The 25,958-nt window shown below is 37.8% G+C and overlaps 1 protein-coding gene across 1 annotated transcript in view; it reads right to left on the bottom strand.

Annotated features, from left to right (window-relative positions):
• The window catches only part of sorcs3b (sortilin related VPS10 domain containing receptor 3b), a gene marked incomplete at its 5' end in the record, with an annotated part of 72,440 nt that extends 53,762 nt beyond the window's left edge, over positions 1–18,678 (bottom strand). Inside the window, one exon of the mRNA XM_079833097.1 lies at positions 18,097–18,678. Within this exon, the coding sequence (XP_079689223.1) occupies positions 18,097–18,678 (582 nt within the window). The remainder of the gene's footprint in view (positions 1–18,096) is intronic.
• Positions 18,679–25,958: the final 7,280 nt, after the last annotated feature.

The raw sequence follows: 25,958 nt of genomic DNA, 5'->3' as shown, positions 1-25,958 counted from the left end.
TTACTTAATATCAACTTGTCTATTGGACTTTTGTACAAGATCAGTATCACATTTGCAATCATGCCAATACTCGAGTCGGAGCAATAGCAGTCCGTAAATTTTGGCGCTCTGGCGCTAATAAACAGAACTGCGTGCATCTTGCGAAAGAACACTGCAGCCGGATCTACTTCTCTCTGTGTGTGTCTATGGCGATTGGCGAGTCGGAGTCACACAGGGACTGTGCTCCTCCACAGCGCTGCGAACCAAACTGGAATAGTCAGAATAGAAACACTTATTATATGTGTACCGTAGTGATTCAGGGTAAGATAAAAACACGGTTTGGAAAATGGATTCATGATGTACTCACTCATATGCATCTAGTCATTTTTAAACTCAATAAATGTTATGGATTGCAGCTGATAAAGATTAAATCAGGAACTCATACAGGAGCATTTTTAAATTATTTTATATTAATTCATTTTTAGTGGCATTTTTGCCCCAAGCCCCTGTTAATTTCCGAATATAATAATCCAAATGTGGTATTTCTAGTTAAGTTTGGCTGCAAAGAAACATCAGCGCGAGCCGCGAGGCGTCTGGTAAGTGCATGGCCGCGTCACGCCTGTTTTATCCATAGACCGTGGTTTCACCATTTAATCTGTGAAGTGTAGTCCGTCGCACACGTTTTTTGCACATGCTCCGCTGACAGAAGGCATGAAAAGCAGTTGATTGCAGCACGAAACGTAACAGTTGCTCAGTCAGTCAATGTTTTTAGTTTTTATTCCGATTGTATTATACATTTATTCACGAGAAGCGATCGGGTCACTCGCACCGGTGCGCCTAAATATTTTTTCGCAGTCGCACGCAGTAATTTTCAGGCGCAAATGCGCCCTAAATGGTCGCTATGTAGAGCCCTGCTGTCTTAACTCTCGATTTCCCTCACGCCCCCTCCTCGCCAGGTTCAGCTGAATGTCAAACCAGACCTTGCGAACCAGTCCGGCTGCTGTGTCTGGTGACAGATACGGAGAGTGACGAATGCGCTGTATTTCAGCAGTGGAGATGGGAGGATGATGAGTACTGACTTCTTTCCCAGCCTTTCGAAACTTTTTGAGGACGGCCCTGAATACGTCGTTGGATGACTTAAATTCCGATTGACCAATGATGTTGTATTTGGATATATAGCGGTTCAGTCCAGCACTAAGGGAAATAAAACTTGACACTGAATACTCTGCGCCGGATGCGTTTCGGACAGTGGCATAGAAAGCTCGCAGCAGGGTATTTAAAGTGGATGCCCCCTCTCTCTCTACCTCATCCAGAGACGTATTTTTGGCTTTAAGCCAGTCGTTAAACACATTAACTGCCCAAGCTGTTGTTTTTTTGGTGTTTTCTTCGTGTTTTTCTCCCTCGAGTATGTCTAGCTGTTCTTCGCTAATCATTTTATGTCTTTTGTTGTTGCCGGCTGTCTTTGATGTCCGCTTCCGTTTATGTTGTTCTTCATCTGGACCGTCTAATACTCCTGCCGCCCATTTGTTGAACGTTTTATAGTTCCCGTAAATATTAAAATTAACTTTAGGAAAATCGTCTGTCATGGTGGTTTTTTTAGTCCTGTAATTTCCGTTATTACAGTTAACTATGCGAAGTGATATGGAACTGTAATGCGGTCAAGAGCTGCCTGGAACTACGTTCGCTGTGCGTCTCCCAGAAAATAATTGCACACCTCAGAACGTTCATCAACCAATCAGATTCAAGCATTCAACGGCCCCGTAGTATAAAACAAAACAAAGTATAAAACACAACCCTGCCTCTTTTTGTTTACATTTAAAAAAATATTAAACATATTAATATGTGGTTCAGGCAACAAGTTGGCATATCACTGTAATAAAATTAAATATGATATAAAACACAACCCTGTCTCTTTTTGTTAAATGACCGTTTTAATGTTCAATAATAGCCATTATAAAAGTATTAGTAAAAGAAATAAAGCAAACAATTAATTCAGCCAAACACATACAAAGTCAGCACTAGTAGGCTACAACGGTAAAGTGAAATAGCCTAAAAATATAAAGTTGTGAAACTTTACTTTGCCCTCAGCCAAAACAATTTGCCAGGGAACAAATTATAGATTCATGAGACCAAAGATCGCCCTTTAGTCTTAATACTACATTTTGTGACACAATAACAGTAGTATTTTTAAATGACACTGGGTTTCTCATCCGCTATTGACGCTTGCTGGTTGGTGCGAGATGCATTCTGGGATACCTGGCTGTCTCAAGTCGGCTGAAGTCACCTCTCGATGCATCCTCGATAAAAGGGAAGGATCAAGGACACGTTTCACAAGTCCACGAGAACACAAGTACAGACAAGAATTGATATTGAGAAATGTCTCTCCAGAAGCAGGATTGGACACCCAAAGCTACCAGATATGCGTCTAAACCTACCAGAAGCAGGTATAAGGATTTTTTTTTATTATTTTATAATGTTTCCTGAGGTGTACTTACATTTATTTACTTTTATCCAAAGCGACTTACAGTGCACTTATTACAGGGACAATCCCCTGGAGCAACGTGGAGTAAAGTGCCTTGCTCAAGGACACAACCTTCTGCATATCAGTTCAGTGGTTTAACCCACTGGACCACCATCTCCACGCTACTTATATTGTTAGTATGATTTTTACATCATAAAATGTCGAAATTTAGAAATAAAAGGCATTTTTTCCTGTCCTGATATTAATTCTCTGGCTTGAATGCTCTGTTTCAAGAGGCGTGTCTGCTGTGAGACTTCAGTAAAAACGGCCACTGTTGTGAATGGCTGACATCTTTGCATTTGAAATGCGTATTACATGTGCATTCTCGAATAATTTTACTAAGTTTTTTTTACTATTACAGCTGTCAAGATTATCGAATCGTGAAAGTGTTGATTATAGCATTATTTTTAGATCTTTTCCCATCATATGAAAGGCTGCAGTGATGAGAATTGAGTAGACAGATTTGGTGAATGCAGTGATCCTGTCATTATAACGCTATTTGCAACAGCAAACCCGACATCGATATAAATACAGTAAGAGCTTCATTGTGCAGCATAACAGCGTCATTCATTATAACGGGAGTTTTGGCAAGTGCACTCGCGATATGTGATTGACAGCTTCAAACATTATAAAGAGAGTGTTCTTTGATCGCTCTCTGTAGTTTAATCACAATTTAAACAACAGATTTGTTTCATGCTACTAAGAGAAACGATGTGAAGTTGATCGTTTAGTCACTGGCTTGATTCACTGATGCATACAGTATTAAACGATTTAGAAAGAAAATCTGTGTAAACTTGAATTAGATACACATCAGAAATCATTGATCACAGATTTTTCTCAGGCATTAATGAACAATGTTCGAATCCTTATCGTAAAGTCTGTTTGTAAAGCCTGTGCTGACATTGCGACTGAATTCAATGTAAAAAATAAACAATCCATTTTCTCCAAATCCTCTGGGTGGGCAAAGCAGAGAAAGGGGAGGTAACCTTTCCCTGTATGACGACATATAGGGAAGATTCCAGATCGGCTCGTCTGAGCTTTCATTTTCTCAAAGGCAGAGCAGGATACCCAGGGCTTGGTTTACACCTATCGTCATTTCTAGCCACTGGGGGACCATAGGCAGGCTAGGGGAACTCATATTAATGTTAAAAAACCTCATAAAGTGAACTTTTCATGTCATGGGACCTTTAATTTTTACAACAATTATACACAATTATACAATTTAGCTTAACAATCAAGCTAAATTCATAGTTCTACAAATTCTACAAACAATACCCCATAATGACAACATGAAATAAGTTTGTTTGACATCTTTGCAAATTTATTAAAAATAAAAAACAAAAATCACATGTATGTAAGTATTCACAGCCTTTGTCATGACACTCAAAATTGAGCTCAGGTGCATCCTGTTCCCACTGATCATCCTTGAGATGTTTCTACAACTTGACTGGAGTCCACCTGTGGAAAATTCAGTTGATTGGACATGATTTGGAAAGGCACACACCTGTCTATATAAGGTCCCACAGTTAATAGTGCATGTCAGAGCACAAACCAAGGAATTGCCTGTAGACCTCCGAGACAGGATTTTATTGAGGCACAGATCTGGGAAAGGGTACAGAAAAAAATTTCTGCAGCATTGAAGGTCTCAATGAGCACAGTGGCCTCCATTATCCGTAAATGGAAGAAGTTTGGAACCACCAGGACTCTTCCTAGAGTTGGCCGGCCGCCTAAACTGAGCAATCCGGGGAGAAGGGCCTTAGTCAGGGAGGTGACCAAGAACCCGGTGGTCACTCTGACAGAGCTCCAGCATTGCTGTGGAAAAAGGAGGACCTTCCAGAAGAACAACCATCTCTGCAGCACTCCACCAATCAGGCCTGTATGGTAGAGTGGCCAGATGGAAGCCACTCCTCAGTAAAAGGCCGTCTGGAGTTTGCCAAAAGGCACCTGAAGGACTCTCAGATCACAATTCTCTGGTCTGATGAAACAAAGATTTAACTCTTTGGCCTGAATGGCAAGCGTCATGTCTAGAGGAAACCAGGCATCACCTGGCCAATACCATCCCTACAGTGAAGCATGGTGGTAGCAGCATCATGCTGTGGGGATGTTTGTCAGGATAAAGGGAAAGATGAATGCAGCAATGTACAGAGACATCCTTGATGAAAACCTGCTCCAGAGCGCCCTGGACCTCAGACTGGGGCGAAGGTTCCTCTTCCAACAGGACAACGACCCTAAGCACACAGCCAAGATAACAAAGGAGTGGCTACGGGACAACTCTGTGAATGTCCTTGAGTGGCCCAGCCAGAGCCCAGACTTGAAACCGATTGAACATCTTTGGAGAGATCTGAAAATGACTGTGCACCAATGCTCCCCATCCAACCTGATGGAGCTTGAGAGGTCCTGCAAAGAAGAAATAGGTGTGCCAAGCTTGTAGCATCATACTCAAAAAGACATGAGACTGTAATTGGTGCCAAAGGTGCTTCAACAAAATATTGAGCAAAACCTGTGAATACTTATGTACATGTGATTTGACTTTTTTTATTTTTAATCCATTTCCAAAGATTTCAAACAAACTTCTTTCACATTTTCACATTTCTCATTATGGGGTATTGTTTGTAAAATTGAGGGGAAACAATAATGAATTTAATCCATTATGGAATAATTCTGTAACATAACAAAATGTGGAAAAAGTGAAGTGCTGTGAATACTTTCCGGGTGCACTTTATACCTGATGACTTTATCTCACCAAATGAAAAGATTATAGGTGATCATTCGCTTTCTGCCAAAAGGAATATTCTTGGTTAAATAAAATTATATCGACAACAACTGTGACTGTGACATGCTGCTGATTACCACAGAAATTAATGTAGACTTGTTACTCGGTTAAAAAAAAAAAAGTCTATACAGTGACAGCATTAGAATTTAATTTGTAACATTAAAAATATACAATTCATCATACTGTTTTTAAAACAATATATTGTTAAAACACTTACATATATAAATGCTTTATCAAGAAAACAGGTTTTACACTGCAGTAGAATGATCTCAGACTTTCACTACAATGCATAAATATGCACTTAGTTTTCTGTAAACACTGAGAGACAAGTCAAAATTGTTTTCCTGCTGAGTTTTATTGGTGCCAGGCATTTTTAACATGTTATAATGAATAAACATCTTCAAACTAATGCCTTCAGGGACCATGTGACGTATGGGTGTGTATCTGCATGTTTAAAAAAAGCAGTAAAATCTGCCTTTAAAGAAATAAGCTTTTTCTTCTTCTCCACAAAATCAATTTGCTTTCAGGGTTTCTTTGTCCTTAAGAAAAGGACCGTCTGTCCTGTAAGACCATGTCACCTCAAAGACAATAAAACCACTGATGAACTCTATGAGATACAGATCTCAACTATTCACTCAGAGAAGGCCAATGATGTACCCCCACACAAGTAGATGGTGCCGTCTTCAATGTCTCTAAAAACAAAAAAGAAATACCAATAACATATACTCAGATGAACCAAACCGTCGCATGAGCCAATATAATCAAATTATATTGATATTAAACTATAGAGTTGCAGAGTTGTTCAGTAACACTTTACAATAGGGCTCCATTTGTTAAGATTAGTTAACATGAACTAACAATGAAAATATATTCTAAAGCATTCTTTAATCTTAGTTAATGTTAATATATTAGTTCATATTAAACTGAGCTGACATGAACTATCAATGAACAGCTGCATTTTTATTCACTTTAACAAGGGATAGTAAATACAGTAGCAAATAAATTGCTCATTGTTAGTTCATTTTAGTTAATACATTAACAAATGTTAACTAATGGGACATTATTGTAAAGTGTTACCAGTACTAACATTTTATCAAAATTAAATAAAACTAAAGTAATAGATTTAACCTAAATTACGTTCTAAACTTACATGACTAGCGAACCTGTGAATACAGGGTAAAAAGGAAACCACTTTAACTGGCTACTTAATAGTTAAGCAAAGCTTTTCATATTTTAAGGCGTAAATTAGCTGAACAATGGCTTGATATTGTAATATCCTAATTGCAGACTACTGGCAGTTTTTTTAATCAACTGAAATTATTTATTTGAGTGAAAATCAAAGGAAACTGCACCCCCTAATGGTTTTGTACTAGTGTACTAATGTTACTTGTGTAGAAGAGCCTAATGTAATGTAATCTATAGAGCCTTTTAGTTTGTTTAAACAACAACAAAAATATTTTAATAATCATTAAAGAGCAATTTACTCTATAATGACTGCTTGCAGCACATCATGTGAAGAATGAGCAAAAACAAACTTGAAGAAAAAAGCGACAAATCCATGGCCCCCTCTTCGCAATATGTTAAACATAGGTGTTAGTCATTTTTAAAAGGGATGTAGCCTTTTAGAGGAGATTTATTTTTCAGACCTGCCACAGAGCATCAGCACAAGCTGTCACTGGGGTTAAAGGGCTAGATATATGAGTGAAAGTTTTGCCATTGAGCTAAAAATAGCTTAAACTGAGCTGTCATCTGAACAAAGTCAAAATAAAGAGACTGAGACTAATACAAAAAGGTAGCATCATTAGCATCAAAGACACCGAAGGGTTTTAACTTTGACTAGAACGTATCTCTGCTCTCTCTAAACACAGTTTCTGTGATGTCACTTCCTTTATGTGGCAGAATTGGGTTATAATAGCCTGCTCTCTAATTTTTCTGTGACCTCTATGTTATGCTTTTTTATTTTGATCTGACTTCCTTTGTTTCTAGCTCCCTGGTATCCTTTGCTCCTCTCTATGTCTTTCACTGCCGTTCTCTAGAGTCTGGATACCCACTCGACCTCCGCTGCTTCTGCCTTTAATTAAAAAGACAGAGAGACAAGCTGACTCTCTTCAGACCAATAATTAGACACACGCGCAGACACACACACAGGTCTCAAAGACATTCACAGGCATACACACACACACACATACACACACACACACACACACACACACACACACACACACACACACACACACACACACACACACACACACACACACACACACACACACACACACACACACACACACACACACACACACACACACACACACACACATCAGTACCTAACACATATACACACACACAATTCCCAAGCACACTTAAACACACTCTCTCTCTCTCTCTCTCTCTCTCTCTCTCTCTCTCTAAAGACCAATGACAAATGCTCTCATCTCTCATCTCCAGGTCACTTCTGACACTTGCTCTCTACATCCCTGGAAAGTGTACAATGACCACAATTAATCTGCATGCTCATTAATATGCAGTACTGTGACAAAGCATAGATAGCAGCTCATAATGAATAAATCCGTCACAGCAAATCCCATTGGAGGGAAAAACAGGTCACTGGTCTGCATACATTTGAATGTGAAGGGTACATGGGCGCTTTCACATATCTTATTGCTATTGAGCACATTTTATTATTGAGTCATACAGTTGCCCTAGAAAGTATTTGGACACTCAATTAACTCTATATGATGTAAAAAAATGGCATTTATTTTAAAGAAGTATAGTATAGGAAAACATTTCACAAAAATAAGTTTGTTACATATTAAATCAATAAAGATATAATTCAGAATGAAGACACAACTGACTTCATACATCCACTAAAATGAACCTTAACTAAAAAATTTTATATAAATCAAGCGCTCTAAATTAAAATCACGCCAAGAAAAATGTGCCCTGTCAGCACATACAACTTCATCTGGGAAAAATAAATCATAAATCTTGCATGTAGTACATAATCTAATATTGTTAGTATTGCATAATTATTAATTTAGGGTCAGATTTACTAACAGCTTGCACCAGCGCAAAACTACGGTGGCCCAGAAGTGCACAACACAACTGTATATAAAAAGCAAACATAAGTTCACAACACAAAGAAATCAAGCCACAAAACAAATAAATCAAGCCACAACACAACGGAAACAAGCCACAACACAATGAAAATCAAGAAACAACACAGCGGAAATGCTCCCAACCACTCGGGGGCACTCGGAGCACAGTAAAGTTGTCACTGTTCTATAGAATCGGCAATCATACAAAGATTTCAAAACCACAATTAGTTTTAACAGTATGTAGGCTAACCAGGGCTCCGAACCGGTTCAAGGAACGAAAACGAAAACCGGAAACGAACGAAATTTTAAGAGGAACAAAAACGAAAACGAAATCAAAATCAATTTGAATCGTTCTGAACAGAAACGTTAATTTGAAATGACCATTAACCGGTTAATAACGTTATTTTATCGTTCTCTTTAATATTTTAATTTGGCAGTGACCAATCATGAATAGAGTAGTACGGATCAAGCGTGAGTGAAATGCCCACGCACCAGTCATCTATGAATCTACCGGTAACGCAAGTCAGTGTAGAGCGCGCATTTTCATGCCTCAAGTAAATTTCTTTCCCCGCTGAGGTCTACAATGAAAGCGCAGGTATTGGAGGACATTCTTTTCGAACGTTTAAATAAGCTGTACGGACTTTAAGCTCAAATAGACTGATTTAGGCTAGTTTGTGGCTTTTGTTTAAGCCTATCCAAGTAGGTTACTAGCATCTATCAAACATTTTTCCTATAGTCTTTCAGATTGCCAATACAGGACAGGTCAATGTTTTCTATATAGACGGTTGATGCTTTGTATTAAATGGTATGTTATATTGCATTAAATGATCAAGCTTTATTAGCTGACTGAATTTGATTATGTGATGCAAGGACGTGTTGTGCAGTGTTTGCTTTGAAATTACCAGTTGACGGTGCATTAAAAGAGCAATGGTTATCCAGTTTATTTATTCTTTATTCATGCAATTTTTAAAACAAGTCGTGTTGAAAAAAAGTTATGTACAAAGAATGTTATCACTCTTCTGAAAATAATTAGGCATATAGAGGGCCACTTTCGATTGTCTAACGCTCCATTAAAACAGGTCAATATTTGTCCCGCTGTTTATGCTTTGTAATTAATGCATGTATTTCTGTTGTGGTTTTAAAAATGTTATGAAATAAATATTCAAGTTTAATTACCATGCGTTATATTATTATTAAGTGAAAATAAGTCTATTTATACATATTTGTTTAAAGTATAGGCTAAATTAAAATAACGTTATTAACCGGTATTTTTTTAAATCAAACCGTTTTCGGAACAGTAATGTTTATTGAGGAACGCAAAAACGGAAACGATGTGAAGTGAACCGATTTATATTTTTTTCCGTTTTTAAGCCCTGAGGCTAACCATTGTTTATCGACATGAAATATTAAAGGTCCCGTTTTTCGTGTTTTTTTGAAGCTATGATTGTGTTTACAGTGTGCAATATAACATGAGTTCATGTTTCATGTGTAAAAAAACACAGTATTTTTCACACAATTTACTTATCTGTATACCGCTGTTTTCACTGTCCTCAAAACGGCCTGAGAATTTCCTCGTTCTATGAAGTCCCTCCTTCAGAAATACGTAACGAGTTCTGATTGTGCCAGCGGTTCCCGTGTTGTGATTCGACCGCAGCTTGGGGCACGCAGAGGGCACGTTACCGGAAAGGTCACGCCTCTTACCATAACGGGGAGATGAACGTGCTCAAACTACAGCCCCTGAAGGCCAAACAAAGGTGATTTGACTCCGGGATGAAAATAACAGCGTCTGAACGACATGGCGACAAACGCAACCGAACCGAACACAACACTTCCTCTTCTCCACGAGGGAGCAACAAGACCACGCCCCCTTTTCCGCGTATTCTTGTGGGCGGAGGTTAGTCGACAAACCGTTCTACTGACGTAATTAAAGCAGGATATACAGGGATGTAGTCCAGACCGGCCGTTCGCTGTAGGCTTTGAAAGGGAACTTCTGTTAAATAAAATATCTCGCTTGGCATTGAACTTTGAGCTTTATAATTTTACAGGTTTTATTTATGCTCTAACAGCAACATTACACACTAACTAAAGTTTGAAAAATGGGATCACGAAGAACAGGACCTTTAATTCAAAATCACATGCATTATAGCTGCATATTTATGCTCAAGAATGCTTTGACCCGATACCACGGCGCTAAGGGAACGTCTGCCAATTCCACCAAGTGGTTGAAACGTATAATTTGTATTAATTAAAATTACTTTTAACATTTAAAAACAGACATGTTAAGATTCCACAGCTTGATTGTATTGGTAAAACTGACTTAGTAATGCACAACACAACATTGGAATTAGAAAAAAAAAGTTAATTAAATTTTATACAAATTATATGTTTCAACTTGGTGGAATTGGCAGACGTTCCCTTAGTGCCGTGGCAGCGGATAAAAGCGTTCTCGAGTATAAATTAGGGCTGTCAAAAGATTAATCGCGACTAATCGCATCCAAAATAAAAGTTTGTACTTACATAATATATGTGTGTGTACTCTGTTAATTATTATTTATATATAAATACACACACAAGCATGTATATATTTAAGAAAAAAATATAATTTTTATATATAAAACATTTATATTTATATATATTATAGATTATATAAATATTTATACAGTATATACATGCAAATATTTCTTAAATATATATATGAATGTGTGTGTATTTATTTATAAATAATAATTATATATAAGAGTACACACACATATATTATGTAAACACAAACTTTTATTTTGGATGCGATTAATCGCGATTAATCTTTTGACAGCCCTAGTATAAATATATAAATATGCAGCTATAATGCACGTAGGTGATTTTGAATTGATATTTCATGTCGATATACAACTGCACACATAAAACTGATAGTGTTTAAATATTTGTAAGACTGGAGAATCTATAGAGCAATGCAAGTAAAACTAACTTTACCGCACTCTGAGAGTCCCACACTCTGGTCGGGAGCATTTACGTTGTGTTGTGACTTTTTCGTCGTGTTGTGGCTTGATTTCGTTGTGTTGTGGCTTGATTCCGTTATGTTGTTGCTTTATTTCTTTGTGTTGTGGCTTCATTTATTTGTGTTGCGGCTTTTTCGTTGTGTTGTGGCTTGATTTCGTTGTGTTGTGGATTTATTTTGTTGTGTTGTGAACTTATGTATGCTTTTTAAATTTCGTTGTGTTGTGCACTACTGGGCCACCGTACAAAACCCTCCTTTGGTGTTAAAAAAATACTGTCAGGATTTACTAAAGACACGCAGTGAGAAATTAGCGCTGAAAAGGCATGGATAGAGTTATTTTTGCAGCTGACCTTTTTGCATATGCATTTGTAGGAGTTTCCCTTTCAGAAGCACAATTTAGAGAGTATTTAAATTAATTATGCAAGGACATTTACTAAGGTTTGCGCTCGTCAATTTACAGGTGTTTGCGCCATTATTTACCACCCCAAAGAAAGCATGTCTTTAACCAGACGCTAACTGATAGATTGAGTTGGTCATTATTTGAAATTATCCAAATGCGTCTGTGTTCTTTAATGTGTGTGTCGTCAGTAGATCACACACTGAACTTTCCACTCCCATTTGCGCTTTTTTTTAATTGCGCTCTCACGTTTATTTTCCCTGTTTAGTAAATCTGACCCCTAGAATGCTATAAAAAATACCACATGAGCATGATTTACCATTGAGTTACTCATGTTCACTTTGACAAATGAAAAACAATGAGAATGGAGGTTATTTGAAGTCACCTCTATATATGACACAGGATGTAGGAGTAGCGTAAGCTTAGGTGAGAGTAGACGCCTCTCACGGTTCAAACAAATAGGGCTGTGCAACAAACTCAAGCTCCTCCAACATTTCTCTATAAAAAAAACCTAATTTGTGACCGGTGTTTTGTTTTGCTCTATCCACTGCGTTTCTGCATTTGTCAATACTTCATACATTGGCCCTATTTGTTTGAACCGCGAGAGGCGTCTTATCTCACCTAAGCTTATGCTACTCCTACATCCTACGTCATGGTCAGAGGTCACTATTCAGCCAGAACTAGACTCGCATATGGCCGTTACTAGAAGTCTGTGATTATAGTTTGAAGTTATACATATAGATATTTTTCTTACAAAAACGCATCCCTTCGCTTCAGAAGGACTTTATTAACCCCCTGGAGCCATATGATATGGAATACTTTTATAATGGATGGATACACTTTTTGGGCTTCAAAATCTCAGGTAGCATTCACTCCCATTATAAAGCTTGGAAGAGCCAGGATATTTTTTAATATAACTCTGATTGTTTATTGGGATTTGGGTCTATTGTGATTTTTGGTTGTGACTGCACCTGAGATTTCATATTTTGCACTTCTGCAGGTTCTATGCGTGTCATGGCCTGTCACAGGCACAAAGTGTTTGAATTAGCACAAAGTGTTGTACTGCAGTCCCCTTTACAGAAGTGACAGTCAGAAATTTGAACTTGACTGAACTTACCATCTACACAACATTTGTGAGTTTCAGCAAATATTTGAGTGATGGAGCTTTGGAAATGTGTGCGTGTAGAAGGATAACCTGAAAAGAAGATCGGGATTATCACAAGAAGGTTTAAGGATGAGCCATTATATGTAATCTTGTAATATTAAAAGATTGCCAAGCTTTACAACAACATGTTTTACAATGACAAAAGAAAGAATTTTTAATACCAGATATTTATCCTCCTTAGCTTTGGAAATGCTAAGAGTTGGGCTGTTTGTTTCACTTTCCCCTCACATTTGTACATAAATCTCTGTGCTGAGCAAATGACAAATTATTTGAGTTTAAAACTTATATTGGTACTGGATATTCTTATACTTTAGAATGGCTGTGTTCCATAAATCATATGATTTTAAAATGATTAGTTAGTGGCAAAATACATGAATCTGTAAAACATGGAGTTAAACAAAATATATTCACATTGCTCTGGAAGATTCTAATAATGATTATGAGATTTCAGGGTTTGAGAGAATAAATCCTGAGGTTATGCAACCAGCTCTGCACATTAGGTGACAAATTATAGAAGACAGAATGTGCAGATTCACTTAATCATATAATTCTTTAAAAAAGTAATGCAGGTAAACGGATATGACTTGAGTCCATAACAGATGGACAGAAGTTGTAAAATCCCCCTCTGAGCTAGTACGTTTTTTAAAGTCGGAAGTATTGTATGGAAGAGGCTAAAATCAGAAATATAGGTGGACGTCAAATGAGGTAACTACTCTACTTTAGATTACATGAGCATTCATTAAATAACTTAATTTTGGTATTAAAGCATAGTTTGTTGAAACGTTTTATCATCATTGAACAAATGAAAGAAAAGAGAATAATGGAACAAAGGAACAAAAAATATTAATATACAGTTCAAAGGTTTGTTTCTTTTTAACTTTCTATTTCCTCCTGAAAAACAACTATCCACAAAAATATTAAGCAGCACTGTTTTCAACATTGATAATAATAATAAATGTTTCTTAAACACCAAATCAGCATATTAGAATGATTTCTGACGGATCATGTGACAAAATTATATAAAATTGTAATAATATTTTATAATAATACAGTTTTACTGTATTCTTGATCAAATAAATGCAGCCTTGGTGCAGCAATGTTCTACAAAAAAATACAGTACTTTATTGAAAAAAAAACTTTTTTGAAGTACCAACAGTGACTTGCAGCAAAACTAAAACATTGGCTTCCTCTCAAACCGCCCTAATATCGAAAAGTCCTTTAAAACTAACCAGGCTTGATGTGTCCCCAAGTCAGAGTGTTTACAGCTACAAGCTCAGCCACTCTGCTGCCCTGAGATAGATAGGGCACACACACACACACACACACACACACACACACACAAATGAACGCAAACTCAGACACACAGGTCTCGCGCACACACAGCCACTTTGGCTGTCACTCCAGAGTGAAACTGTTGGAGGATGTGTAGACATTTGGATGGACAGCCACACTCAAGGACATCCCTTATGCTCTCCGCAGGCCATGTGTACTCACATGAACACATGCGCACACACCCTAGCAAAGTTTCACATGAACACACACACACGCCCACACTTGGACATAGTTGACTGCCATCTTCCTGTAGGGCATCAACAGAGCATCAACATGAAAGTCGAGCACAACACACAGGCAAACAAAATAGACCCTGCGCAACCTGTGATTGCACAGCCATAATCTGCGATTCTCTCACAGCAGGTCGGAGAGTTTTTTTAAAACTCTAAAATCACTGCTTGATCACAATCAAACACCCACGGAGCGACTTCCCCTGGAGATGTGGCTTCCTTAGCCACATTTGCATAAGATCTGTTTTGTCTAGACAACAAAATACACAAATCCCACCTTCACAATAATTTCTTGCTCTGCGGGGCTCCTCTCAGGGAAAATGTCAACGTGGACTTTGGAGGGCAAAGTATGGATCAGGACCCAAGGACAGGCGTAGCAGGGGCCGCAAAATGATTCTCTTGCATTTCCATCATCTTTATGGATTTTCATTGATTGTTTTTACAATTGAGAAAGCGGCCAAACAGCCTCTCCATTGCCGTGAATCAAAAGTGAAAGCTTTCAGCTTTCAGTGACATTAGGCCTAAGAGAGTATGCTTTCAGCAGAACACACAGTTTCTTGCTCTCTCTTTCTTGCACACCCACCCACACACACACACACACACACACACACCCTCACTCCACTTCAGGAAAACTGCTGAGCGCTATTGGTCACTAAAGCCACAAAGATCAAAACATAGCAAATCCTTCCAACATGCAAACGTTACTCTATTTGAAAGGCGTACAACATGAGCCAAGTAAGATGCCAAATGAGTACCATCATAAAACGCAGACTGTATCTACTGTCCCTACTCCGTGTTCACTGCTTCCCACTCACCAAGTAGGGGATATCTGTCAAGGTTCACTTGACAAAATTTATTCATTTGGAACACCCTGCAAAATCATCACACATAGATGTAATTTGAGTTGTGCATAGAGGAGTTTGGTTATGTTAAAAATGAGCAAATCAAGCGATCGTATCTCTTCACAAGGCTTGGATTAGACTGCTTCATATGGATTTGTTTTATGATGCGTTTATTATCTTGGAAAATTTTGGTTACCTGGACTTTCAATGGAGGGACACATTTCTTAATTTATGTTTCGAAGATTAACCATCTCACTGGTTTGGATGGAACAACATGAGGGTAAGTAAATGTTGACACAATTTTCATTTTTGTGTGAAGTATCCATTTAAGATGGCAGAATACACGGTGAAGTCGACTTTGCAGGGCACTTATCAAATTGAACACACCTAGTCTCTAATTCTTCCGTGATATCACACACGCGTGCATGCCTGCAACAGGCTCTCCATGAAACCCTTGAGTCTAGCTGTATCCTGGTATTTGCATACTCTACAGGTATCTGTCCATCTGCTCTCACCTTCTGGAGCAAACAAGGATATTGGCTGTAACAGTAAAAATGTGCAGTATTGTTATTGCCCAATGCGCCCTATTGTGTGCAATAGGGCTTGAATGTGTGTGTGTCAGGGATTGAGCGAGGTCCAACAGAGGTGTGAAAGGCCAGACATTAGCTTTATCACTTGTGTGGTAATAAGACAGAGTGTCTACAGGAAGCAAAAGGAAAGGTTTCACATTTGATGAAAACTGGCATTACAGAGGGCTTCATTTGTTGCTTGCCGCTGAGAGGCTACCGGTGTCATCTCTTCTCGTGCTAACATCATTTCCTAAACAGATCTTTTAAAACTACCATATGGGCCTCATTTTTCATTTAATGTCATGATTGTGTACGATGTTTTTTAATATATTATCGAGTGCATTATCCTTTAAACAATTGGTGGCTCATTATGTATAGCAGTGTCAAATGTGCCAAAGCGATACAACAAATGTCTATGTGCAATGCATAAATGCGTGTATGTCAGGGTGAGATTGAGACACACAGGGAGAAAGAGTTTGTGTGGATGCTATCGTTTCTCTGACGTTCGGTTTGCATCTGTGGCATCGCAAAGCATCACTCATGCGGTTTGGTAAAAGATACACTGATGGCATCAGCAGCACTGCAGAAGTGTGCGCACACATAAATTCTGAAGGTATTACCCTGCCAATCTAAAAAGTCTGCTGACAGAGTCAGTCATTTATATTTCAGATGAGGCACAGAAATTGTGAAGGAAAAGGAATGAGTTCAGGTTCCCAAAAAAAAAATAGGCGTCACTCAAACCACAGCAGCATATGGAGAAATACAAGCAGAGCACCCCGGGTGCTGGAGATATAGGTCTCTAGCAGATGCAGCAAGTAGATTATTGATGAAAGAAATTGATTGTTAATAAAGTAAAGTGGTGCAGGCAGACAATTGACAGTCATATTAAAGTAATATCAATTAATTCTTCTGAACCGGGCACTGTGTTCACTTAAACTGCATTTCTGGCAGGTTCATCGGAAACATCTGCATCCCAGAACAGAATAATGAAGTAAGCAACAAACACCAAAGGTGATGGCAAATGAGACTAAAGCTGTGTCCAAAACCCTGTACCTTTATAGTATGCAGTGTATCCGATAAAAGAAAAAAATGGCATCTTTATACTTCATCCATCATGTTGGCATTGTCTTTTGAACTATGATTTACTAACAACACCTGCAAAAAATAAGGTGTTAAATATGAACAATTTAGCCAAAAGAAACAACTTTCTTATCTACATTGGGCATTTAACATGACCATTTGGCTCACAATTCTCAGACATTTTATTGTATTTTTTTTCTACTTCTCTCTGTGGCCTTATGGGTCTACTAAAAAGTGACTAGCTGCACACTTCTGTATCTAAGCAATTCCAGTAGGTCATCCGGGTATTGCTTGAGTTTCATAAATACTATATATGCTGACATCCCACTCTTTTTGCATAGTGTGTAGTAAGGAAGTACATAAAAAAGTACACATAGGGGCAAATGCCTGTTATGGGAGACTAAAAACACGAATTATGTTATTGCTTCAAATCTTCAAATAAGGCACAGTAACAACACTGAGGACATGGGACGCATCACTAAAAATCTTCAATGCACATATTCCATACGCAACTTCAAATCTGCCATATACGCAAAGAGTTTCTGAGAAAGTGAGCTCAACATAATGACAAGCAAAATGAGAGACTATGATCACACATTTTAATTAATCAAAATAATAGAACAATTAATGAATGTGTTAAATGAGAACCAGTGGCTTCCAATAATCAATATACTCATTTATGGAACATAGACGTTCATTAAAGAAGTTTTAATACTAAAGCGAGGCAGATTGATTTCTTGTTTTCATCATGGGTTATGTTGTTGATGCCTATTAATTCGTGGTCTGTCAACTGCACGCGCCTTTCGTAAACAAGCAAAATATTTTGTTGCAATAAAGAAACAAAGAACGGTGTTCAAGAAATGCACCAATCGTGTGTGTGTGTGTGTGTGTGTGTGTGTGTGTGTGTGTGTGTGTGTGTGTGTGTGTGTGTGTGTGTGTGTGTGTGTGTGTGTGTGTGTGTGTGTGTGTGTGTGTGTGTACTACTCCAGAATATCAAAGAAAGCAATCACAATAATAGACAATGACCCACTTGCTCAATTTTAACTTTAAGTACATATAATAAGGATCAAATTAAGGCTCTCTAAAGATAAAGCATGGATAAAGTTTAAACTCACGCTGCTGTTGTGTCCGGACCACAACACCATGGCCTGATTATGAGCAGAATCTCCAGACAACGCAAAGGTGGACGTGATCAGGTGTGGTTCATTCTGCCTCGGACTCTTCCCGGTACCGTCAACTCCTCCGGTCCGCCTGAACTCGAACCGAGAACCGGCCGAGCTGTCAGACGGAAACAGACTGCGCTTTTCCCTCCGGTTTACTTTGGGTTCCTCTGGAGACCATGTTGGATAAACTTTTCTGTCTTTTTCCTCAGCTGGGCTCGTCCGTTCCGCTTGGGATAAGTGCGAGTTACCCGGTTCCTCTCTCCATGACACAGAAGGAGACTTTCTGTGCGCTTCAGGGGAAAGTTGAGCTCCATCAATTCCCAACTTCCAGTTTTTATCAGTGCTGCCGTCCGGTACACTTCCAAAATCGCCACTGACAAAAGCCGTTGCCTTCACTTGTGCCTCATTCCGGCGTATTGGAGCGAAGCGCGAGGTGCAAGTGATATCCGCGCGCGCTGGGAGCGGCACGAGAGAGCAGAGAAAAAACAGCGTCCAGCACGTCCAGCTAGACTCGAACCCCAAGACATCCTTCATCTTAATCACCCTCACTCTCGTTTTCACCTTTTACACCCTACCAAGTCAACGTAAGTTCCCTCAAAATCCCAGCATAAACACCTAAAATAACTTTTCGCCACGGTAGTGACGTTGAGGGGAATACCTGTATAACCGTGAATGTGTCTGATGTGCGGGTTCGGTCGGATCTGAGCTGGGTGTAGTTACCGGAGGGGTGGAGCTGCTGAGTGACACGCTCTCACTCACACACTCGCTCCGGCTTGGACCGAGCTCGGGAGCAGAGTGTGTGACAGGTGCGCGCGCGGGATATAGCGATGGCCCCGAGGGTATCCGCGAGCAGAGAGACATCTGGAGCAGTCGAGACGGCATCTTTTCGTATTAATATGTAAGCAGGAAAACAGATAACCTCGTCTGCTGTCACATCAATGAGAGACAGATTTTAAATACAGAAACTAACAGCAAAATGATAACCACTGGTAAGTCTTAATTTTAAAGTAGAAGTAAAATTGTTTTACTGTGAAACTGATCGTTCTTTAAAAAAAAAAAAAAAGTCTTCTGTGGAACATATTGTGAAGAATTTGTATGCACCTCTTTTCCATACAATGGCTGTTCATTGTAAACACATTTGTCAAGCTCCAAAAACATATAAAAGTGGTCCATATGACTCCATATGATGGAAATGAAGATTTCCTTCTACTGCAGCTGGGTGATTCTGTAACGGCAGGTAATTCCAAAGACATTATTTTTCTGCTTTTTTCAAATGGTTATATTTTTTAATTATTTAAATTATTTGTTAGTCATTGTCATGGTTCACAAGATGTTACAGGCCATAACAATATAATAATGTCTGTAAAAAGTGTCTTATAGCTAAAAATCATGATTTTCGAATTTGTGTATTTTTTCCCATCATGTATCATTGTGTAATAATCAAAATATTTTATTTAAATTTTCTATTGGTAATAATTCATTTATTTTATTTATAAAAGTCTTTAAATAGTAATTTTCCTAATTTCAACATCAAATTGTTTAAAAATAACTTTTATCTTATAAAAATGTGTCTATAAATCTAGTCAATTCTGTTACTGCACCACACTTTGCTTTTAAAGGTGCACTATGTAAAACAAAAATTCAGTAAAATATCCCAAAACCACTAGGCAATTGTTATATATTTTGTTCAGTTGAGTACTTACAATATCCCAAATGTTTCCAACTATTTGTAAATCGTGTGAAATTGTTATTTTAACCAAGGAACCGGGACGTGTGAGGGAGTCGCCTGTCAATTGCGTCATATCTGCGTTACCCTCGGTTTCCGGTTTTATTCTGCAGAAACGCTGTACTCTCACCATGGGCGTCACTAGGCCCTTTTTAGGGGGGCTTCAGCCCCCCCTAAACTTCTGTCCAGCCCCCCTAAAAAATGTGTGATTAACCTTTCAAACATATGAAACTGGCGGGAGGCTTCGGCTTCGTCCCATTTTTTTAATTATTTGAGAAAACCAATCAAATCAGAGTAGGCGGGCTTTATGTACGCACAGAAGCTGCTGAGTATTTTAGCAGTACGACTCGACGTCAAGTGCGAGATATTTAGCTAGACTAAACGTTTCATATTTGACAGCTGCTTCTTTAAGTCAGAAATGTAAAAAAAAAAGACGAAAATATTCAGCCAAATTAATAAACTTTTGTCTAATTTCACCATTTTGATTTGAAATAGGCCTATGTAATGTCATTTATAATATAATTAACAAACAAGAAATATCAACAAAGCCGTTTTCTTCAGATTAGGCATAAGATTAATTGTAATGAATGTGTGCATATTGTAAATTAAAAATTCCATTTGTAGCCCTCAGTAAATAAAAAAGTTAGTTAGTAGGTAATGAATGTGCGCATATTGTGAATTAATTTAATACATTTAGTTACCCAGCTTTCCTGTTAGCCTTCGAAAATGATTCATAAAATATATAAATATCAGTTAAATATATGTTTACTTTCTTCACTGACAAAAATGGAAAAACTTTATCAGTCATATCTGCCTACTGACATGGTTTTCAAGCTATTGTTATCAAATTTTTTAGCGTTCAGAACATCTTAAAACGCACATATAATAGAAATCAAAATGTTCTTGAGGGACCATGCCCCCGAAAAGAAATAATAAACAGCCAATATCCTAGTATGCATACTAATAAGCTACTAGTAAATAGTGAGAATTGGACCCTACCAAAGTCTTCTCCTCACTGGGGGCTGAGCCCCCCTAAAATGAAAATACTAGAATCACCCCTGACTCTCACTGCAGTGTGCAACAAGTGTCATAGCAGCCGCAGAGCAAACGCACAGAGTAATGTCATAACATTTTCAACACTCTCAGATTTATCTAATATGATAAACAGAGCTGCGTTACCTCATACTCATGACCAGAAAACCGGAAGTGGTGTGTATAATAAAAGTCCCACCGGCGACTGTATCAAAATAAAAGTCCCGTAGCTCTTCTCATTAAAGGTGCTCCAGCGGCTTGCTCAGCTCCACAACACTCGGTCCTGCTCTGTTTCATACTACAGTAACCTTAATAATCGCATCCATGAACATGATGGAACATTCTGCCCGAGTCCTATCCCTATTCTTTTCCACCGGCTGTGAGGTGAAGACCACATGTCCCAAGATTCTGCGCTCAAACGTGGCATCATCAAACTACGCCTTTGTTTTAAACAGGCGACCTCTAGCGGACAGAAAAGTTACATAGTGCAGCTTTAAGTTGGTGGAATTATCTCCCACAACTATGTAAGATACAGGAAATTATCCCTTTCCCTCACTAATAAGATCTGAAGCACTAAAGGTATGCGTGCTCTCGCTAAGAAAATATTTTAATCTAAAAAGGGTCTATAATTATTTTGTAAAGCGTCAAAATTATTACCACAATATCAAAAGGAAAAGAGAATTTATCACTGATCACACAGTGGGTTGTTTAGTCTTTTAATCATGATTTCATTAGTGCCATGTGCTCTTAGCATTTATGCTTGCAAGCAAGTAAAGTTTTTGGCAAAAAAGTTTAACATTGTTAATCTACCTTGGTAACAGTATTGACCATGTTGACAGTATGTAACAGAATTGACAGAAACAGAGTTGACGAACAATACTATTAAGAAATTAGTTTTTTCATTATTAAAATTTCAGTAAGATACTGGAAAGAATATCTGTTAGTGAACATTTTTTCCCTTAACTTTTTGAAATGCAAAATGCATCTCCAATTATAGAACAACTCTGCTAATTTCACTGTTAGTTCTGCATATTCAAAGTGGTGAGTTGCATTGTTTCAACACATAAGCAATGGCATTTGGCATAAATTATGTCAAATATGATGTGGATTCAAATGAGACTTCAGAGCCTCGGTGGCGCGAGGAATTTTTAACAGCTTACCTTTTGGTTTGTTCCTCACACAAATCTATACAAGTTTCAAAAGACTTGAGGTGTGTCTCAAACAGCTCACAGTCGACATTCACATAAAAAAAAATGTCGACAATGCACCAAATATAAACATTTGACTTGTTTTAATTCAGCCTCTCAAGCTGACAGATATGGAGAACAACACTTGTTATGAAGAAGATTCATGATAAATGAAACTTGATACCAGAAATATATTGGTCCTGGTGTGTGGCATAGCAATATTGTTCATAAATACCAGTGATGTTTTAATGTGCAATATTGTGTTGCAGGAAATTGAGTCATCAGTGTCCCAATTTTAAGATTATCAAGGCGCTTGCTAGTGCGCAAATCCATGTTTATGGTAGACTGATTGACAACATAAGGATCTAGGATGAGTCACATCAGAATATGTGGACTAGTTTTTTGTAGTCGTTATAAAATCTGTCATTGTATAGAATTGTAATGTCCTTGTATTCTTTTTGTGTGTGTTTCATTGAATAAATAAAACCATACAGGTTTGTATAGAAGTAAGTTTCTGGCTCAGATTAACCTCTTATGCTCTGGGACCATTTTGGGGGATTTCCGCCTGCATTTGGCCTACCCAAATTGAAAAGCTTCCCATACCCACATACAGTGGTCTAAATACACAATTTTGGTGTCATTTTACAGGAATCCCTTTGAAGTTATACATAAACCACTGCTAAAAGTGATAAACATGTAAGTATATGTTCTCTGAGCATAATAACCCCCTCCCAAAAAAAGAGGCGTGTTTTGATTTTTGGGTTATAAATTCATTTTTGAAAGTGTATAACTCAGGCCCTGTGTGCTCTAGCACCCAGCAGACTTTTTGCTGTTTCCTCTAGATTCCAGAATATACTGGTAAAATTAATTTTGTCTGTATCATGTTGTATGCAAGATTTATTCAAATGGATCAGAATGGAGGAATATTACCTTTTTATGTAATTTCTGCCTCCTTCTATGTAACTTCAAGGGTTTCCTGTAAAATGACACCAAAATTGTGAATTTAGACCACTGTATATGGGTAAAACCTGTGAAAAATCAATACAGAAAATTATTAGGACTTTTCTCAGTGTGTTTGGAATGACATCAAAGTGAGCATTTTTATCTTTCCATGAGCTATTTCTTTAATTTCAAAGTTGATATAAAATAAATTAGTTTTACAGTCCAACTGACTTGGACTGAAACAAATTCCTCATTAAAATAAGATGTTTAGTATTGAACCGTTGCAAGACACAATAAAGAGTAACCTATATAAGTTAAAAGCATCTTCTCTGTATAAACATCCTAAATATCTCTGTAGTGAAGTGCAGTTTGGAGGGAAACATTGTTTTTATTTTACACTATTATATTATATATACATATATTTTTTGTGTTAAGTTAAGGAAATAAAGCATAAGGAAAATTTGCATTCATGATTAATTTAAAGCAACCTGTCAATAGCATGATTAGAGAGAGAAACAGACATTAATGGAGAGAGCGAGGGGGCAAGAGATGTCTTTCCTCTCCTTAGGGAAACAAGTGGCGTGTGTTTGAAGCAGAAGGGGGTAAGGAAAGCTCTTTATGCAGTTGAGTTAAAATATGCACAATTACATCTGGCTCTGTATGAACTGGAACACTTCCACAAACAGACACACATGCATGTTCAGCCTGACATGAGGAAGGTCAGAAATATCTCGACTTCTTTCTTTTTACCACGATTACAGTGATCTGGAAATTACCCTAGCTCTGTCCATCAGAGAAAACCCAGAGGATTTACGTAAGCTCCATATAGATAACTTTATTTTCCAGCACTCTCAGCTGAACTCTAACCCTTGCTAACAGCTAGAAAGATTTATTGAACTGTATTGCAGTCACTGTCTTTACTCATCAATTTACCTACCTGTTATATATATATATATATATATATATATATATATATATATATATATATATATATATATATATATATATATATATATATATATATATATATATTATATATATATATATATATATATATATATATATATATATATATATATATATATATATATATATATATATATATACTGTATACTTTGAAGGTTTCAAAATTATGCAGGGGAATGGCATATTCGCTGATCATTAACTTGCTGATCAACCTATATATGTTTATATGCATGTGAGTTTTCAGTATGTTATCACCCCGTTTCACCATCTGGCTTTGTAGCTCTTAACATAGACAATCATCTGTCTAATACAGATTGTTTTAAATGCGCTAAAGGTGTGTGTCATTTTGCATGAATAATTGCAGCATCAGCTTTTTTAATGGCATTCCTTCCACTTGTTGTCTTCATAAATCATTTGTTTGTGTTTTGAAAGGAAGCTTTTTCCTGGCGGAATGCCCAGTGTATTCGCAATGTGAAGGTGACTGACGGGAATGTTTTGCATTTATTGGATAATTGGCATTTCACTAATCACTTATTGCTGTGTCAATGCTTTGTCAGATTTTCTGACAGTTTCAAGGGAAATAAATCAATAACCTCTTCCTCTGTGACATTTTTACTTTAGGGCAGCCTCTGTCAGGATTTCTCTATGATTCCGGCCTTGAAAACTCCACTGGTTCGCCAAAGTGTTATTTAAACAAATACATATGTGGCTCATGGCTTTCAGTCCACTCACATCCTCAGTATATCACACTTCTGTCATACTCCAACACAAACAGACACGGTCTTCTCCGCAGTTTACGATATATTGCTGCAAAATATAGACACTTAATGTCACATTCTTCAAACTGACGTATGTTCATGCACATTCAAACACATGCGTATGCAAAGACTAGCTGCCTCCAGGCAGTGTCCCATTTGTAGTGTTCTCAGTCCATGCAGGAGCTTGTTAGCTCTGACACTCCGTATGAGATCTGACAGACACCGAAATGGCCTCCTCCTGCACACACACACACTTATGCAGACATGTGAAAGAGGGTGCTGCAGAGCTTTTATCACTGCAGTTGCCATTGTGTGTGGTGGAAAACACACATACACAAACAGACACACACACACACACACACACACACACACACACACACACACACACACACACACACACACACACACACACACAAGCACACTTTCATTGGTCCTAGTGGATGAGCTTCTCTGTTGCACAGAAATAGTCAACAGAGAAAGAGGGAGAGACCAGAAACTGACATAATGAAGCAGCTATACTCACACTGGTTGGATATATCAAAAAAAAAAATGAAAAGGAAAGGGAGAGAAGAGCAATGAAATTCCTGACTTCCCTAAAACAGAATAATCCATATTAGATTAATTGGTTTTACGAAGACAATGTTCTTTTGTTCATTACGGCTCATTATCTGTGCAGTGTTTTTTCTCTTCATTATGGATCATTATCTGTGTAATGTTCACAGTCAGAACAAATCTCCGGATTTCAAAAACAATTCAAAGACAGTATCAAACTCCTGACGTGATGCATTTTTAAACCGCAGAGCCTGGGTTTTTGTTGGTATAAACACACAGGTCTCCTGCAAGGTCAGAAAAGGTCTGCCATCTTTGTTGTTGCAGAGCAGAAAATAGCGTGTCAGAGGCAACAATATAGACTGAACTTAAGAGCATTTTTTCTCTTGGCTGTTATGGTACGGCTCAAGTGAAAGTCTGAAGCTTAAAGTGTTAGTTTACCCACCTGTCATTATTTACTCACTCTCATGTCGCTCCAGCCGTATGACTTTTTCTTCCATGCGGTACACAAAAGGAGTTTCGACAAATTCTTTTTCATACAAAAAAAAACAAAACAATTAATCGCGGTGGATGCTATCAAGCTCTAAATGCTTAAAGCCATACAACTCGTGTGCTATATTCCAATTCATCATAAGCCGTATGATATTTGTATGG

The sequence above is a fragment of the Gobio gobio genome (genome assembly GCF_949357685.1).
Source record: "Gobio gobio genome assembly, chromosome: 13".
NCBI lineage: Eukaryota > Metazoa > Chordata > Actinopteri > Cypriniformes > Gobionidae > Gobio > Gobio gobio.
This window is presented reverse-complemented; position numbering and strand designations above follow the sequence as displayed.